This window comes from Hippopotamus amphibius, chromosome 12 (genome assembly GCF_030028045.1).
Source record: "Hippopotamus amphibius kiboko isolate mHipAmp2 chromosome 12, mHipAmp2.hap2, whole genome shotgun sequence".
NCBI lineage: Eukaryota > Metazoa > Chordata > Mammalia > Artiodactyla > Hippopotamidae > Hippopotamus > Hippopotamus amphibius.
The window spans coordinates 42,228,422-42,248,092 of record NC_080197.1 but is presented as its reverse complement, the minus strand read 5'-3'; the positions used below and the strand labels follow the sequence as shown (position 1 = coordinate 42,248,092).

The 19,671-nt window shown below is 41.5% G+C and overlaps 1 protein-coding gene across 3 annotated transcripts in view; it reads left to right on the top strand.

Moving 5' to 3' along the window:
• Window positions 1–287: 287 nt before the first annotated feature.
• The window catches only part of SPTLC3 (serine palmitoyltransferase long chain base subunit 3), a 139,403-nt gene continuing 120,019 nt past the window's right edge, over window positions 288–19,671 (top strand). For 2 of the 3 annotated variants that reach the window (XM_057702973.1, XM_057702972.1), the window contains exon 1: window positions 458–754. In XM_057702973.1, coding sequence (XP_057558956.1) covers window positions 647–754 — 108 coding nt within the window. In that variant the 5' untranslated portion in view covers window positions 458–646. The other variant, XM_057702974.1, reaches the window with a different exon arrangement.

Genomic DNA, 19,671 nt, shown 5'->3' with positions numbered 1-19,671 from the left:
CACATGGCAATCATCACCCCCATCCTTCGCCCCAACTTTTCCCACCTTCTCCAACAGAAACTTGTACCCATTAAACAGTGACTCCCTGTGTCTCCTCCCTCTAGCCCCTGGCAACTGCTTCTGAATGCTAGTTCACCATAAAAAGAAGTGTTGACTTTGACCTCAATTTACAACCAAAAGTGTAATTAGATGCAGGAGGGAGGTGAGGAGGAGACAGACGTCAATTCAGCACTGACTGTCCGTAGGAGACACCTGGGGAGTGTACAGTGGTACGTGCGTGTGTGTCTTTAAAAGATTCTCCACCTCCCTGCCGGCCTCCTCATGGTTTGCCACTGGGCTTTGCAGCCTCCCGATTGCCTCAGTCTAGGCAAGGAGCCGGGCAATCCCCTTTGCAGTTTCAGGAGCAGTTCTGTTGCCATGGAGGCCACATTCTGATTTGAGGAGTGGAAAGGTAATCGTTTGTTTTTGGTTTCAAAGATCTGCCCAAAAGATACGCGGTTGCTCTTCTTCTGGAAAAGCCTGATTGGTAGGATTCCTCCAAGCGCTTAGTCTGAAGTGCTTTTACCCATCGCCTCACCAGCTTCAAACCTCCAGCTTGCCAAGAGCCTCTGGAGGAAAACCTGTGGCTTCCATCAGTTTCACACGAATGGCTGATCCTGGAGGTGGTGCTGTCTGCAATGGGACTCTTCTCACTCAGAGTGAGGACTGTCACGGGAAAAGCTGTACAAGGAATGGGATTGTGAAAGAAGCCCAGGTAAGAGGAGAACCCTTCCCCTTGCTCTGAATGACCTGAACGTTTCGATATTTTGCTGTAAAGTTGTTTGAAGCTGTCCTAGCTGAAAGTCCTTGGCAGGAAGTGTTTTCTGTGTTTTGACTCTTCACTTCGGCTCATTTCAAATGCTTGGCTACTAAAATGTTTAGGTGTGGGTGAAGGAGAGAATTTCTCCTCTATAGAAAAGAAACCACATGTAGACCCAGGAGCCTTAAACCCCTAAGGTACAAACATCCCCGATAGACTTTTGTTTTTTCTCAAGCACTTTGGGGAGCACAGCTGTGCAAGCTAAAACTCTCCAGCTAAATTTCAGTCCATCGGAAAATCACAACAGACTGCATTCATCCTGCTTCGTGGGGAAAGAAAAGGAAGTGAAAGTAAACCCTGCTAAGATTGTGTGCAGTAGGTGGCATTTCCCCGGAACATGAGGAATGCGTCTCTGGGTGAAAGGCGACTTCTTTTCAGTGGTTGGTGGGGTCTTGTCATAGCTTACAGCTTATTTTGGGCCAGATTCTTTCTTTCAAACTTGACATCACAAGCATTCCTTTTAAAGACACTTCAGAAAGCCTAGCTTATTGTCACACGCTGCACACAAGGAACCAAACAGCCTTTGAATTGTTTTCCCATGTGATACTTTTTAAAAAAATTCTTGGCTCCTGCTGTGACAGAATGTTTGAAGGGAATGTACTGAGGAGGAGGGGCAGGAACCCAAGAAATGTTGTCAGTTTATTCAAAGAGGGAGCCTGGTCTGCAAGCTACTTGTAAACAAGCAGGCAGTGCCCAGCTTCCCAGGCCCTCTGCTCTGAGCAGCAGGGGTAAGCTCACCTGCTTGGGAGGAGCTTTGCATAGCCAAACAGGCAGCTTCACTGTTGGAAAATGAGCAGCTGGGCAAGGAACCCTTGCAGGAGAACCAGGGGAAAAGTCAGATTGCTCTAAGATCGCAGGACAAGTGGGGCAGGCTGGGGGTCAACCCATGATTCAGTGAATTAAATTTGTGTCCAGTGGAAAGAAAGAGGGGTGCATGTGGGGTGGGGTGCTCTGGAGCCTGGGTTATGTGTGAATAGGCTGTGGTCCCCAAAATGTGTTCACCTCTTAACAAAAGGCATTACCCTAGCTTTGGAACTGTATGCTAAAAACCTCAGGTCTGGCCTCTCCCAGTGAGTACAATGTGAAGGGAAAGGACTCAGCTCCAATTATTTGCATGAGGGCAGTCACACTGATACCCACCATCTATTTGTCACTGTATCGATTCAGATCACTACCACTCAAGATACTCTTTGCTATAACACTGGCCACTGGTCCACACACCCTCTGGACCATTCTGACCCTGAGGGCTTTCATTTGGGCAGAGATGCTCTCAAAGCCATTCTTCTCTCTCTCTACTTTATCTTGGTTTTATAAACACCTTCTAGCGTCTGAGGTTAGAGACTTAGCTAGATGGTCACAACTACTCCTAAAGATAAAAGCCAGGATCCTAAAGATTCATTACTAAGTGCTCCTACAAGACTGTAAATATCTTTGGACACTGAAGCTTCCCTAAGAGCAGTAGGAAATATCAGGGCAGCCGCTGCCTTTTCCAATAGCTTTCTGAAGCAAGGACCATCCAGAACCTATTTGCTCAGATATATTTAGGTGTTACTAGGTTGAAATCGGCTCCCACTGAGAGCCTCAATTATGGCTTAAAAAGTATGTTCCAGAAAGAAGAAACTCTGCTGAGTTCTTAGGGCGGTAGGACAAAGGCCTGTTTTCCGCTCTGTGACGTGGATGGAGTCGTCTTCACTATCATGATCCTCAGTCACTGGTTTTAGTCCATTTTGCTTTGAGGACCTTAAACAAACTGAGTCTTGACCAAAAGCCTTGCACTTGAACCCAGTCCTCATAGAACACTCATGCTTGGAACTCAGCCACCATGTTTGAAGGAAGCCCAAGAAGTTCAGGAGAAGCCCAAGTAGGGAGAAACCAAGTAGCCTATGTAAGATGCAGCAGCAACATGTAAACTGTGTGTCAGCTATCTTCGAAGTGGATCCTCCAGACCTGGAGTCTATCTGTTCCAATTATACTTCATGGAGTATAGACGACTTGTCCCTACTGGGCCCTGCCAAAATTATGGATTCTTGAGCAAACAAATGATTGTTGTTTTAAAGTATGGTGGTGGTTGGTTAAGCAACAGTAAACATGTAAACACATGGATATTCTATTTCTTTAAAATGCCTAGAAAAATTACAATCTCATTACGGCCATTTCCAGTCCTTTCATTTTGAGGAAACAGTTTGTTTTGGTCATCAATCTTTGGCAAAGATGCCTCTCCCTAAGCTTTATCCTTTTGTCTCATTTTATTTTGTGTTTTGCATAAGAACTGTATGCTTTAAGATGAGTGTCTGGCTGGTGAAACCAAATACAATGAACTCAAATATCACCAATACAAAAGCACAATCCTTTGAATGCTATTAAACCTGAAGTGTAATTATTCAACCTGAGGAGGTTTGCAACTTGTTGCTTTACCTATGAAGAAATAAGCACACAAAGAAGCATGTGTATGTTCAGGTTCAGATGTGTTGTTAATTAAAAGAATACATGCTTTAGGTATATTTAATATTTGTCAATTATAACTTAATTTTACCTATTGGTTAAAGTCTCCTAGGAAATGATTCTCTTTAGAAACACAAATAGAGGTAGATGGACGTTAACCTAATTACTCTCAAGGAATCCACAACATTTATTTTGAAATACACTTGAGTAATCTTTCTACTAAGGATTGTCGCCTTTGTCTCAGTTGGCCTGAACTAATGTTTTACTGGAATCCTAAAGTATACCAACTTGTAAATTCATGTGAGAAGAAGTTGTTGCCACCATATTAGAAAGTCATTGGCCCAGTATTTCACAATTTAGATTAAACGTTTGGAAACAAAGACACAAACACTGTAAGCATAGCTCAGAGAAGTGTGCCAAATTGTTCTCCACAATCTATTTCATCTGTCACAATCTATTTTCATCTAAATCCTGCTTCACTCAAAAGTCTTGCCACATTGAAGATCACCTGATTACAGCAGAGGTTGAGATCACATATGCCCAGCAGTCTGGCAGGGCCTGGTGTGGACAACAGGAAGTGGAAAGCTCATGGTCACCACGAGGGAAAGCAGGTCCTGTGTTGACAGATTTTCAAAAGAAGCTGGAAATCCAGATGGGGTGGGAGGGGCAGAGAATCTCCTGATTTTTAAGTATTGGCATTTAATCCTCCAAAATTCCAATAGTGTAGATTTCAAGGAGACATTGCTACCAGCCACAAATCTGTAATCTCTGAATTATAGGCAAATAGGGTGAGAAAAATAAAAGGTTATAAAAGGAGTGATTTAGGGAATTTGGATCTTCTTAATTTAGACTTACTTTATATTTTTTAAAAGCAATAGATGTATCCTACATCTTAATTCTCCTGAGTTGTTACATTAACACTTGATCCTGGAGTGTGCAAGCTTGAGGAACAATTGTGACCCAATCACTTATACTCAATTTCCCTGACTAAACCTGATTTCAAATATAAGGTGCCAAAATGTCATAGAACGGACACCATTTTACTGCTCAAACTTCATCTCTCAGACTTTGTAGGAAGTGGCACACAAAAATTCTGTTAGAAAATGCAGTCATATAGCTGGGTCACCATTTTTATTCTCTAGATATGGTATAACTGGGCCTTCAGAAGTTGCCCAGGAAAATGGCTATGTGTAAATTATGCTTATCCTGTCAACTGTAACTTATACCTGACTGTTCTTTCTCTATCATGAGAAACTTATCCTTTTAGACATCAAGGATCCTTTGAGAAACTGATAGATGCTTTCTGTATTACAGAATTTTCCTTGTAGGGGGTTCATGTATTCCCTGACTTTCTCAGATCCCCAGGATTAAGAACCTCAGCTCTCACACCTCCATCAGAAAAATCAAAAAATCAGCCTTTCCAGAGAAAAAAGGGTAAAGAGATTTATGAATTGATTTACCAAGGAGAGAAAACCACACACAAGCCAAAGTGACTCAGACAACAAGCCCACAAGTGTCATTAATTTATTTAAAAATGTATATTAGAATTTCATACTCCACTTTACAATACTATTTTAATATTTCTTTTACTATAAAACTACTTTTATATCCTCCCTTAAAACCTTGAGTGAAAATAAACTCCCCAGGAAGATATTTCTTTCCTGGTGGCTTTTCACATCCCAGCACCCCTCAGGATTTCCCAGGGAACCACTTAAGGAAGAATGATAGCAGGAAGATGAGCTTTGACATTAGCTAGAATTGGATTTGAGTCCTAGCTTTGCTCCTTACTAGCTGTGCCATATCAGGGAGGTAGCTTCATGTCTCTGATCCATACTTCACAAGGCAATGATGAGATAGATGAGATAGTGTATGGAAGGCTCCCAGTAACTGTCACACGTGTAGTAGATACACTGTAAATGGTAGCTTTCATCTATTGAAGTTAACCTGCAGCTCTTACTCCTCTACTGCTATTGTCAGAGTGTTCAGTAAGTCTGGCATGTAATAGAGGCTCAATAAATGATAGTCATAACTCCTTGAACCCCCTTATCCAATGGTGGCTTCATTTTACTTGGTCTGTCAGCAGCATTTGACACAAGTAATCATTCTTCCTCCTTCAAGCACTTCCTTCTCTTGGCTTCCAGGTTATGACCCTCCTTTACCACCAGCTCTTCCTTTGCAAGGTCTATTCCTGGTTTTCCTCATCTCCTTGACCTTAAACAATGGAGTAACCCAAGGCTCAGTCTCTTTTCTAGCTGCAGATTTCTCCTGATGATCTGACCTTTTCTTATCACTCTATGCACATGTATACAGGCAGGTGTGTGTGTGTGTGTATGTCTATGTTTATGTATGTCATTTCCAACTGCTTACTTGATCTTTCACTTGGATGACCAAAGGCATCTCCAACTTAACAAGTCCAAAACTGAGCCCCTAATACTCCCTCCCTCTGTCCCAAATGTGCTTCCTTTATAATCTTTCACATCTCAGTAAATGACAACTCTATCCTTCCAGGGGCTCAAACCAAAAACCTGGGCATCGTTCGTGACTTTTTTCTGCTATATTCAGTGAGTCAGCAAATTCATGATCCTACCTTCATGAGATATCGAGAATCTGACCATTCCTCACCTCCCCACAGCAACCACTTCTGTCTCGGCCACCACTATGTCTCACCTTGATTGTTACAGGAGCCTCATGCCTTTTCCCTGTGTCCCAGTTACTCATTACTGACTGACAACCCATCCCAACACAGAGTCACAGTCAACAACAGCCATTTTGTTATGCTCATGGATTCCACTGGGGAGCAATTCAGAAAAGACCCAGTAGAGACAGCTCTTCCCTGTTCCATGATATCTGGGGCTCCAATTGTCTGGACCTAGAACAGCTGGACACGGAGGATTTGCCTGCAAGATGGAGTCCTCACTCCCATGTCCAGCATCCAGGCCAGGACAGCTGAGAAAGAGGACAAGCCAGGACTGTCTGCTGGAGTGCCAGGAGAGCTCCAAGAGAGTTTTCTAGTAAATGAAGAAGTCTCATGGCTTTTTATACCCTAGCTTCAGAGGTCAGCTTCACGTCCACCCTGTCCAAACAGTCACAAAGAAGCCCACCAGGTTCAAGGGGATGGAACCCTCCCAACTCTCAGTGGGAAGATGATTAAAGAATCAATGGACATATTTTAAAATTGCCATACCCTGCTTCCACTCCTGCCCTCCCCTCCACTACCACCAGCAAGGCTGTTCGCAACACAGCAGCCAGAATGAGCCTGTTGAAATGATATCAAGATCTCACTCTTCTGCCCACATCCTCCCGTGGCTCCCATTTCACTCAGAGTAAAAGCCAAAATCCTTACAACGGCCACAAGGCACCATGGCTTGGTCCTTGCTGACTCACCTCCAGCCCCTTTTCCCGGTGCTCAGTGCATTCTAGCCACACTAGAGCCAGCAGCCCTGCATCCTCCCATCAGGGGACATTCCCACATTCTCTCCCATGTACACTTCCCAGAAACCCACACGCCTACACCTCTCTCCTTTCAAGTCAAATGCTGCTCACAATCCTATTAAAATTGCAAACCTCCTCGCTTCCTGCCTTCCTTCCCTGCTTGTCTTCTTTAGTACTTAACACCATCTACACACAAACACACACACACACACACACACAAATTTATTTCCTGTCTATTGTCTGCCTCTGGCTCTAGAATGGGAGCTCCACCCAGGCAGAGATCTCTATCTTACTCTGAATCCCCAGAACCTAAACCAGAGTCTATACACAGTAAGTGCCAATAATCATTGTGCAATGAATAAAGACCACCTGTTTTTACTAATCTAGTGTTTGTAAGAACTCTGATTTCAGTTTATTTCAATTGCCATTTGCTTTCCACTGTCCTGGTTCTTTAAAAGACTGAAAAGGCCCCACTTATATGATACACAGGCATCTTTGTAGATTTCAAAGTGTATAACCTCTTATCAATTAATACTCTAGTTAATTACTAATGTAAGTATTAGTAACTTAATTAACTATTAATTAAATGTTTCCTATCCCTTGTTGGAGAACATGACTACTCTTCACTGTCTTCTTTTTAAAAATCACTAAATCACTAGATTATTTTGTGTGACCAGGTCCCTACATCCTTTTACATCGATACCCATATATTATGGGTACCCTGAGTGTGGGGTCAGGGAACATGCTTTAAGCAAGTGGAATTTTTCGAAGGAAATGAAAATAGAAATTAAATATTATTGATTTATCCTGGTGATTCTACTACCTCTCAACAGGGGATGAAATATGCCTGGATTTGAGGGGAAATGACTAATACCTCAGGGTATATAGACCTGTCACCTGGTTTTAATAAAATTCTGCATTCTCAGGGCTGACTGTCCAATGAAAATCAGAATAATCTGCTTTCCCATTCATGACCCTGTATATGAGATGATTTTTAAAATTTCATTTAACAAATTTTGCATCACACTATATGCTAGGAACTTTCTAAGTACAAGCTTATTTGATTCTCATGACCTTATGACTTTAATACTATTACTAGCCCCATTTTTTATATGAGGCAACGGAATCATAGAAAAGTTAAGTAAGTTTGTCTAAGATTAAACCTCTAGTTAGTGCAGACTGGCCCTAGGGTCTGTGTCTTTATCACCAGGAAAACATGCCTTTTCATCAAACATTTTATTGTGAATATTTGTAAACCTACAGAAAAATTAAAAGAGTTCTACAGTGAATACTCATCTACCTACCACTAGAAACTGCAATTAACACTTTACTATATTTGTTTCATCACGTCTGTCTGTCTATCCATCCCCGTATCCAGCCATCAAACCATATGTTTGGTGCATTTCAAAGAAAGTTGTAGAATCAATACCCTTCACCCCTAAATGCACCCACATGCAAGCTATTGATCAGACTTCAGTATTTGTCCATAGTTCTTTCTTTTTCTTCTTTTGAGGCAAAATTTACATATAATTCCATTCCATGAGTTTTGACCTACACTACCTTTCAATTTTTCTTTTTGGAAAGAGTTTCATAATTTAGTTTTGACGGTGCAAAGATTTCATAAAACCATTCACTTGGCACTGGAGAGTTTCATCTCTGGACAAAAGAACTGAGTGACACATGCATTCACATCTAATGCGATGAAAGAAAGACTCAGCAGAAGGCTATCTCACTCAAGAAACCCCCCTGTTGTACACTTATAATTCCAAAGGGATTAAAAAAGCCATTTTCCTTTTCTGTCTTGAGTGCAATCCAGCCAGCAGGAAGGGAACTCATGGTAGAAATTCTTACAATTCCATTCCGTGCCCTGTCTTCTTATACATGGAGGAGTGAGGCTCAATAAAGTGAAGTGACTATCTCAGAGGTCATACCCGTGTGACACCCTCCCCACTCTAGTCTCTTGATACCCAGACCAAGGCCCTTTCTGGAAAGGTGCATTTTTTTTTTTTTGAAACCTCCAACCTGTGAAAGCAAATAGCCAGGGACTACAATATTTGATGCCTCAGAGTGGTATCTGCTATTGCAAATTCTTTAGCCTCAATTTCCAAATTGATAATGCGAAATTGCATTTGTCTCATGTGAAATGTAAAGACTTCTCCTTTCCTATTTCCTAAAATAAGAGTCACATGGAGAGAGCCTCTTTCTTTACCTATATTAGAAAACCATGTCAGAGAAATCAGTATTAATTAGCGTTAATGACAGGTGCCACACACAAAGTCCCACCACGTGTTTATGCTTTTTGAAGTGTTGTTAATTCTCACCTACTGCTTTCAAATTTCACGTATCAGGACCATGTTCAAAGAGGTCAGATAATCACCCACACAAATGGCAAATAATAGGAGGATTTTCTGACCCCTAATATCATATAAACTGTTGCCACATCCCGCAGCCCTACTGTCCTAGTAAACTGAACCATCATGTAGAGACTGGGAGCAGGGCCTCCCCTTTGCACTGCCTGGCTTGAATTTCAAGTTCACGTCGGTCGCTCTGTGACCTTGAGCAAGTGGCTTAATCTCTCTGTGCCTCAGTTTCCTTATCTGGAAGATGAGGCTAGATAACAGTTCTGCCGGCCCCACAGAGTGATCGTAAGAAGTAAATATGGTGGCGCACGCAAAGACTTTGAATGATTTCTTAAAAACGTAACCAAAGCTTTGCCCTTTTAACCTTTAGCATCAATATAATGATCCTTATACCCAAGATCTCGTTGGACTCTCACTGCAATGCTGTGAAGTTTTGGGTGTACTGACCTACTTTAGGGATAAAAAAACAGAGCTAAGAAAAATAATGCGATCAAAGACCCATGGGATGATGGGGACAGAGCTGGACAAGAATCTCAGATATTTTTGACTCTAAGTTCAGGGTTGTCTCAAAGGACTGGACGCATAGGTATTTATCAAGCCCTTTCTCCGTGCACACAACTCCATCATCTATTCCTTACACGAACAGGTAGGAAAAAAAAAAAATCAGCACCTCCATTCTTCAGTAGATTAATTCACAGCAAGAGAAAAAAGTGCTATTGGGTTATTACACTTAGAAAAGTAGCTTTGGGGGTCAGTCTTCCTAATTTTTTTAAATCCATAAGATTCTAAAAGTCTTGCAAAATGTTAATTTCTACCTTAGATTTCCATAGCCAGGCAGCAAAGTGATTTTACATAACACACCAGACAGTACAGCTTCCTATACATCTTTCTTTAAAAATCATTGACCTTTGTCTTTACATCCTTACGGCATGTAGCATGTGTACTCCCCAAAATTATCTTCTTCGGAGCCCTTGTGCAGCCTCAACTTCATTTCAAACACATGCCATCATGAAGGCTTACTTCCAGACCCAGCAGGGAAACACGAGTCAATTTACTTCTTTGTTCCTTTGCTGAGCTTCCCCAAGGCAATGACATTGATGACATGGCAAGGATTCTCAGGTCTTGCACCATGGCATGCTTGCCAGTCAGCTACTCTGATAATCCAAAAGAAACTAGGCTCCAGATCGTCTCAGACAGTTCAATAATCATGACAGAACTGATCTCAGATCTCAGAGAAGCATGCTATCTCATTTTCTAGATCTTAGCAACACATTTCTCAATAGAATAGAGAATAGAACTGAGACACACTTGCCCAATATCTCAAAAAGGATGATCCAGGGCAAGACACACCCCTGTCCATGGCCAGTTTCTAGACCCTGTACATAGTACTGCTTTTCACAGCACAGAACCCAAAGCAAACCCCAGAGGAGACCTTGGCAATAACACCTTTTGCCAAACCATGCAAATAACATGGGGGTACTGGGAAGAATCCCACAACTGACATTAACTGACCAATCTGATGGATTGGTTTGTAAGTTTATGCAAGAGGGGCTGACGTTTTCTCTGTGGGGCTGTGCTTCCCATTGCTCAATTCTTTGCAAGACCATTGAATCAGGTGCCTACAGACAATGATACAGAAGTTCTACACAGGTTGACCTGAGAAAATAACTGAATGGCTGAAATAAATAGGTCACAAATGTCAGTTTTCTTTTTTCAAGTTTAGTGCGAACCTTTATACCGATCAGATGACACATGCCTTGCACCCAGCCACTATTTAGGGCTCATAAATTATGATGGCTGAAAAATGTGCCTGAAATTTCTAAGCAGTTGATTCAGGAGTACAGGTAAAAACTAGTCAACACTAGGCTTGTTCCGAGAGAAGTTACTTTTTTTTTTCCTACATTATACGTCACATAAGAAAAGTTAATCAGATAATTATAGCTGTGACCGTGGATGGGATCAGATTTTTTGGAAGCAAAGAAACAAATTGTTGTGGCGTCATACTTTTGGGGAATTGGTTGTTTGGAGGCATTATGTTTACTTTTACAAGAAGGAAAATGTTTTCTTGGAAATTCAAATACGCGCTGCCTTCCATGAACACCAAAGATTCCAGCCAAAAAAAACTATCCGCTCAACTAAGCATCGTCTCTTTAAGGACACATTCTGTGTTCAAAGGCAAGCAAAAGATGAGCCAGGTTATAGGTTGAAGATGAACCTAGGCTGCTCTTGATGTGCATAAATTGTGAGTGGTTTTATAGGGTGACAGGCAGAGGAGGGAGGGAGGCGAGGAGAATAGGTCTGTGCAGCCATTAGCCAATAGGTCTGATAAACACACAGGGAAGGAAGAACAATGGACTCCTTGGCATCTTTCTCTCTTCCTGGGTAGGAGGGCTTTCTGCTTCTTCAGGTGGCTGAATGGCAGGCACTGTTTGGTCCATCTTCAGGGTCCAGGGATAGTAGTTCAGCATCATCAAGGTGCAAGAATTGTTTCAACTGGATTCAAAGAGAAAAACTATTGTTTCTAATCCAAGTTCAGTCCCCTGAGCTCAGCCAAGTGACTCTCAGAACCACATTTTGTGCTTCCAGAGCCCCACCCTTGTTTTAACTCACCTATGAGTCATTGGCTGCCTGGATCAGGAAAGAAATGTTGCAGTACACACCTCACTTGAGTGGCAAAGCGGGTCTCTGATGTTGGTTTGTTCTCACGCGGCTTAGGAGACACTTTCCTTTTGATATTTGGTTATAGATTCAAAAGTTGAATCAACGAAATGAATTTGCTTCATCAAATATTTTTCAGCAATGGATACAAGACAGACTTTATTTTTATTTTTATATTATTTTATATTGGGTTATAGTTGATTAACAATGTAGTGTTAGTTTCGGGTGCACAGCAAAGTGATTCAGTTATACGTATACTTGTATCTATTCTTTTTCAAATTCTTTTTCCATTTAAGTTACTATGGAATATTAAGCAGAGTTCCCTGTGTTATACAGTAGGTCCTTGCTGGTTATCTGTTTTCAGTGTAGCAATGTGTATATGTCAATCCCAAATTCCCAATCTATCCTTCCCCCTGATAACCATAAGTTGGTCCTCTAAGTCTGTGAGTCTCTGTTTTGTAAATAAGTTCATTTGTATCATTTTGTTAAGATTCTGCATATAAGCAATAATCATATGATATTTGTCTTTCTCAAAATTACCAACCACACAACCATGAATCGTTGTGAATCATGGAATGTCAGGACTCCCTAAAGATCCGTTCACATACATGGCTTTGCCAACAGGCACTCTTGAAAACATGTATCAAATCAAATTTTTAAGCTAGCATTTGCTAAAAGCGCATCAATGGCTTCCCTTGTCAGGATCAAGGCTGCGGTCCTAAACTTGGTTTATGAGCTCTGCACAACCTCCCAAGCCAATTCATCCATTCATTCATCAAATATTTATTGGATACTTACTACATAGCAGATGCCCTTCTAGGCCCTGGAGTACAAATGATGGACAAAGTGGATGGAGTTCCCTTTTTAGAACTGACCTACGGCCATGCCTGCCCCCTGACTATCCCTACCAGCCCACCACCCTACCCCCACCCCTCCCCTTGGTTCCTCAGGCTCGTCCTTCTGCTGCACCTCGTCAACTCCTACTGACTATTCAGATCTTATTTTAAGTGCCATCTTCTTTAGGGAGGCCTTTCTCTTTTCCTGAACTAAGTCAGATCTCGTCCTATCCTCACCATAGCCCCCTGATTTATTCTTCATTTCCCTTTTTCTTTTTAATAAATTTATTTATTTATTTATTTATTTATTTATTTATTTATTTATTGGCTGCGTTGGGTCTTTGTTGCTGCTCACGGGCTTTCTCTATTTGAGGCGAGCTGGGGCTACTCTTCATTGTGGTGCCAAGGCCCACGGTGGCTTCTCTTGTTGTGGAGCATGGGCTCTAGGCGCGTGGGCTTCAGTAGCTGTGGCACACAGGCTCAATAGTTGTGGTGCATGGGCTTAGTTGCTCCACAGCATGGGGGATCTTTCCCGACCAGGGATCGAACTTGTATCCCCTGCATTGGCAGGCGGATTCTTAACCACTGCCCTACCTGGGAAATCCCTCATTTCCCTTTTTGTAAGTGTTTGTTCTGTTGTATATTTCCATCTAGACCAGGGGTTGGCAAACTCTCTCTGTAATGGGCCAGACAGTAAATATTTTCAGCTTTTGGGGACACACAGTCCCTGTTACAATGATTCAATTCTGCCTTTACAGTGTGAAAGCAGCCAGGGACAACAATAAACAAATGGATGTCACTGTGTTCCAATAAAACTTTATTTTGAAAGAAAAGAGCAAAAGCAAGCCATAAGCCAGACCTGGCTTGTGGACTACCATTGGCCAACCTCAGAACAACAGAACCTCCTGTGACGACAGAAATGCTGTGTGACTGTCCCACTGGTAAGAGAGCCACCAGCCACGTGTGGTTGTCCAACATTTGACATGTGGCTCGAGCAACTGAAGACCTACATCTCTAAATGTATTTAACTTGAATGATTTAAGCTTGAATGTGAGTAGCCACATGTGGCCAGTGATTCCTGTACTGGACGGTCCGTCTATAGACCTCATGAGTGTCATGAGGTCGGGGCTCTCTCCCTCTTGGTCACCACTGTGTCACCTGGACCAAGCACAGCAGCTGGTACAGAGCAGGTGCTCAATATGTGTTTGTTGGATTAAGAAATGAACCAGTATGCCTGGAGATGATCATACTAAGCAAAGTAAATCAGACAGAGAAAGACAAATATCATATGATATCACTTATATGTGGAATCTAAACAATGATACAAATGAACTTATTTACAAAACAGAAATAGACCCATAAACATAGACAAATGTGGTTATCAAAGGGGAAAGGTGGGGGAGGGGGATAAATTAGGAGTTTTGGATTGACAGATACACATTACTGTACATAAAATAGATAACCAACAAGGACCTACCATATGGCACAGGGAACGATATTCAATATCTTGTAATAACCTAAAATGAAAAGGAATTTGAAAAAGAATATATATACACACGTATATGTATAACCGAAGCACTTTGCTGTACGTATGCCTGAAACTAACACAAGATTGTAAATCAACAATACTTCAATTAAAATGTAAATAAATAAAGGAAGGAAAAAGATGAACAAGTGTGTAAATATGAAAAGATGTTCGACTTCTGGGTTGCTTTTTTCCACTGCTGTGCACTCGATTAGGTGTTGGCACTGGAGACTTCTTGCTCTCTAGTCCTGAAGTGCTGTACTTCTGTACCCCACCTTAGCCCATGAGCTCCATGGGGATGAGATCCCTAAGATAAACCACCCGAATGACCCAGTGCCCAGCACAGGTGCATGTACATGGTAGTCAGCCTTCCCACCGAGTGCTGACAGCTACCAGTAACCACTCTAGAGGGAAAAAAGTCAGCCCTATAGCTATTTCATTTCTAAAGTATGTTCCAATCTGTCACGTCTCAAAGGTCTAACTTAAAGCTTCTTTCTGCTTCAACCCTGGTGTTGTGGACTTGAGAAATTCAACTTCGTCCTGTCTTTTCCTGCTTTATAACCTTGGGAAAGTTGCTTAATGCCCTGTGACTATCTCATTAAGTGAGGATAATTCTAATTCTATTACAGCTGTCCACCACCGACCTCTTAGGAATATTATGTAGATAAGTAAGATCATGGCCATAAAAGCTTTCAGCACCTCAGAGATAAGCACTGTTCTCACCTTGACTGAGGACATTATAACTAAACAAGATGATAGTAGGTGGTCGTTAATCCCAGTGATATTAAAACACCAGTGTGTTGCTTTCTCTGGTTTATCAAGATAACTTCCGTAAAGCTGTGTCCTTCAAGTGATCCAGCTGGTTGTGAGTAAAATTGGAAGAGCGCAGTCATTGCAGGGTGGCAAAGGATGGCCACTTTGTTCCAAAGTTCAATTATGTCCAATGATTTTAGGGCCTCAACCCCAGCTGTCATCCCAGGTAGGATCCTGGGAGCCTACGAATCTTTCCTACCTGCATTTCTTTTTCACTGCTGTCTGAAACAGAAAGCCTGGCTTACCCTGCAGAGAAGCCCTATTCAATTCCAGTGGGCTCTACACATCACATCTCCAGGCAGGCGACACATGAGGTCCAGCCAGAAGTCCTTGCAAGGTCCCGTTCCTCTCGTTTCCACCCACTAACGAATGCCCATGCTGGTTCTCCTGTCCTGGAAGGTCTTCACCTCCTTCCTCAGCATTTCCCAGTCTCAGCTCCCTCTCTTTCTCTCTCATTCACTCATTCCTACAGCAGGCTTTCCTGTGGCATGCTGCTAGGACTCCACTGAGACCTCTTCCAGCCCTCCTGCCTTTTCTGTGAATCCTTGACTTCCCGATCTGGAAATGTGGAAGCTGGGACTCCTCATGGGCTGCCCTGACTTATTCACTAACTTCTGTGGTGGTGGATGGGGAGTCAAGATGATGGGGAAACAACTTAGCCTCTCAATGACTGCACTTGTGCATCACTACAAAGAAAGGTTGCAGTAGTTAATACATAAAGAACTTATCCCCTCAAGAACTTCCATGTTTATAATCTGTCTTGTCTTTCTCACTGACTTCTGTGGTCACTGAAGCTGAAATCTTACAACGTACTTCTTTCTGTCATGCACCACCTAACACACAGAGATACTCAATAAATCAAGAATTGAATCTTTGACTCAGTTAACTTTCTGGCATAAGCATCCCCAGATTGACTGATTGATCATTGATTATCTCAGTCCATCTTTTTTAAAGTATAGTTGATTTACAATGTCATATTAGTTTCAGGTGTACAACAGAATTGATTGGATATTTTATAGATTATATTCCATTTAAAGTTATTATAAAATATCAGTTATATTCCCTGTGCTGTACATTACATTGTTGTATCTTACTTATTTCATACATAGTAGTTTATACCTCTTAATCAACTTCCCCTATCTTGTCCCTCCCTACTGGTAGCCACTAGTTTGTTCTCTGTATCTATTAGTCTATTTCTGTTTTGTTGTATTCAATTGTTTTTTTTTTTTAGGGTCCACATATAAATGAGAATATACAGTATTTGTCTTTCTCTGCAAATGGCAAAATTTCATTCTTTTTTATAGTTGAGTAATATTCCATCATACACACACACACACACACACACACACACACACACACACACTGGGGTACATATATCTTTTCAAATCAACGTTTCCATTTACTTTGGATAATTACCCAGGAGTGGAACTGCTGGATCATATGGTTGTTATATTTTTAATTTTTTGAGGAACCTCCATACTGTTTTCCATAGTGGCTGCAGCAGTTTACATTCCCCAGATTTAAAACTGAACATTGGCCAGTGCAGACAGGTCCTGATGCATCCTTTTCCCTGGGGAGGTAACTCGGTTCTCAGACTTCTTCCAAATGCTTCTAAGCAAGATTTAGACATGGAAGAATTTTAACTTAATTCCTAATAGTATCTATTCATTAGAGTAATACTAGATGACATAAAAAATGAGCCACCAAATCTCAATGGCATAACCCAATAGAAGTTTATTTCTCACTCATATTAAGTCTTATGGGCAGTGATAGGAAGTTGGAGGGGGAGGAGGTGAGGATTCTGCTCCACACGGTAATTCAGGGCACCAGGCTGACAAAAGCTCCGCAGATGACACCATGTGGCTTCCAAGGTCACCTTGGCCACTAGAATTTAGATGACAATGGGAGAAAGAGAGAAAGAGATGGATCATGAAAGAAATTCTTGTGGGCCAGACATGGAAATGGCATATTTCACTTCTACTAATTTCACATTGGTCAGAACTCAGTTGCAGGGCCACACTTGTCTGCAAGGGACATGGGGCATGTAGCTCCGCCGTGAGAAAGGGGAGAGGGAAATGGTCTGATACACAGTCAGCCTCCGCCACCATGGATGATAGTGTGAAAATATTAGAAATATTCTAAAGGCCTGAGTGAGAGATAATAAAAGCTATTATTTTTTGCAAGTGATCCTTTATTATCTCCTTTTATTAAATAACTTTTCTTTTAAAAATATTATTGTAACACAATGTGGTGAGTGTTGTAATGGTATTATGCAGTGAGAACACCTAGCCTGGATCTTTTTAGGAAGTGAAGCCAGAACTGGGTCTTAAACAGTGGATATTAAGCAAGCAAAGGGGTCTATGTGTGTGGGGGGTAAAGTTGGGGGGGGGGGCAGCAGAGGACAGTTAGGAAAAGGAGTAGAAACTAAAGAAATTCAGGAAAGTGGCAACATAAGAAACAGTTTTGGAGGGGATAAAAATCAGGGTTTGAAATGAAAGCAAGTCACCTATTTTTGACAAGATAATATGAGTTAGACTAGATGGAGACATATGAGTTTCATAAGGCATTTCTAAACATTTATATCTACAAAACACATGGCAGAAGGCTGTGATTAAAATACTCATTTCTTAAAATCCCAGACAACTTTAAGACATTAAGTACCCTTCCTACTAAGGTAGAACTATGTACTCTCATCATTTGTGTATCATTCCACTTTCATGAGCTTCAGTGCTGCATCATTTGTATAACTTCAGCCAGATCTAATGGACATTCTGAAGTATTTTAGAAGAGAAATAAATGGCAACTTTTAAATCAGTAAGACTCCCAAATGTTTTAGAGTAAAAGGAGAGGATTCTACTGAGGAAAGTGTTGCTTTGAATTTTGCCTGCCATTAGGGATAAAAATTTAATATATATATACACACACACATGCATGCACACATACACACACACAGAGTAAGGAATGTATACTTATCAGTCAGAACAGGGCACTCACTAACCAATCAGAAAGGGTGCTAGGGATAAACAACTGAGATGAGTATATCGTGTGTACTAGATGAGCTTCAGTCCCATCCCCCTCCACTAGCCTCTCATCTAGTCTACAATTCCTGTTACTCCTTTAACTGAGGATGAGAGCTGATCTGATGGGATCTTCTCGGCTGCCAGTAGTGGAGGACTCAACTATAAGTAGATTAAAAATTAGATTTTGTTATTCTCATGTAATAAGAGTCTAGAGTTGGGAAGAGTCTGGATTTGGGTAGTCCCTGGATTGATTGTTTTGGTCCCTTAATAATGTCATCAAAGACCTCAGGGCTTTCCATCTCTTCTTTCTACCATCTTTTGTGCATAACTAACTATCTTTGCCTTGTGGCCACAAATGGTTGTTGCAATTCCAAATGACTTAAGGATCACAGTCTATCTCAAGTTCAGTATCTCAGCCTCTAACCCCCACCCCTTCCTCCCTTCTCACACTTGCTGTCTCCCAGTGGATCCTTGGTCTCCTGCTTCTCTCTGTGTAGGTACTGGCCAAGGCACTATGTATATTCTTTCTCTTCTTTCCCAGATATTTCCCTAAAAGCATCATCGTTCATTCTAATAGTCTCCTCTATCATCTCTACTCAGAAGATTTCATGAAAATCAGAACATTCAGTGAGTGTTTACTCTGGGGAGGTACTTTGCATATATTAACTTATTTAATTTTCAAAACAAACTTTACTAGCTCCATTTTACACTGGAGGCATTTGAAAGCAAGGGAGATTAAGTCATGCACAAGGTCTTACAGTCGACAAGTGAAAGTACCAGGATTTGAACCCAGGCGGTCTCCCTCCTGCCTAAGCTCTCTCCACCATCATGCTCTGCCTTCCACCAAGACTGGGCTCCAATGCCCCCTCCCTCCGGAAGCCACTCCTGATCGCCTAATGTGATATGGTCCCTCCCTTTGTGTCACTCCTACGATGTTTGCTTTTCACTCTATGTTATGATTTTGCTTGCTCCCCTTCCCCCAGCACGTACACCATTATGCTATCAATTCCAGAAGAAAAAGACTATATTTATTGATTTCCTATCCCCTCTAATATTAGCCTAGGACAATGCAAAACAGGCAGCCAGTAAAAGACCTGCTAATTTGAATGGAAGAGTAATCATCTTTCCAGGACATCCCAACACTGTTTATTTCTAGATGTGACAAGATTACAAGAAGTAAACAACCCCTAGGGTCATAGAGTCCCAAATGACCAGGTGCTCAGGGAAAGGTGGCCCAGGATCTATTTATTTTCAATGCTATGAAAGAAAAAGTAAAACATCGAAAGATGTATTTCCAATAGGTAGAACAAACAAAGGAAGTGCATTACAGAGTACCAAGCTGTGTGGACCTTGGCTAGCAAACGTATTAAGCAAGCTTTTAGGCTTCATTTACTTTAATAGGACAGATTCTCATATTTCAAAAGAACTGTCCAACCCCAGACTGAGAAGCCCTTCCCAAGAGGTGTGGCCAACTTCAATTTTAAATAATTTCAGTAAATGCTTCACTTTTCATCTGTTAAGAAAGACCTATACACTTCCAAATAATGTTGCTCTCCATGAAGGTATCTCATTTTCTCTCTGTCAAATGAAATTACATTAAATTAAAATAAAAATAAATAAAGTTATATGAGAGAGAGTAAAGTAGCGGTTGGGACCAATGGACATTGTTGGAAACTTCTCCTTTGTGGATATAACTATCTCCCAGAACAAGTCACAGGGGCCAAAA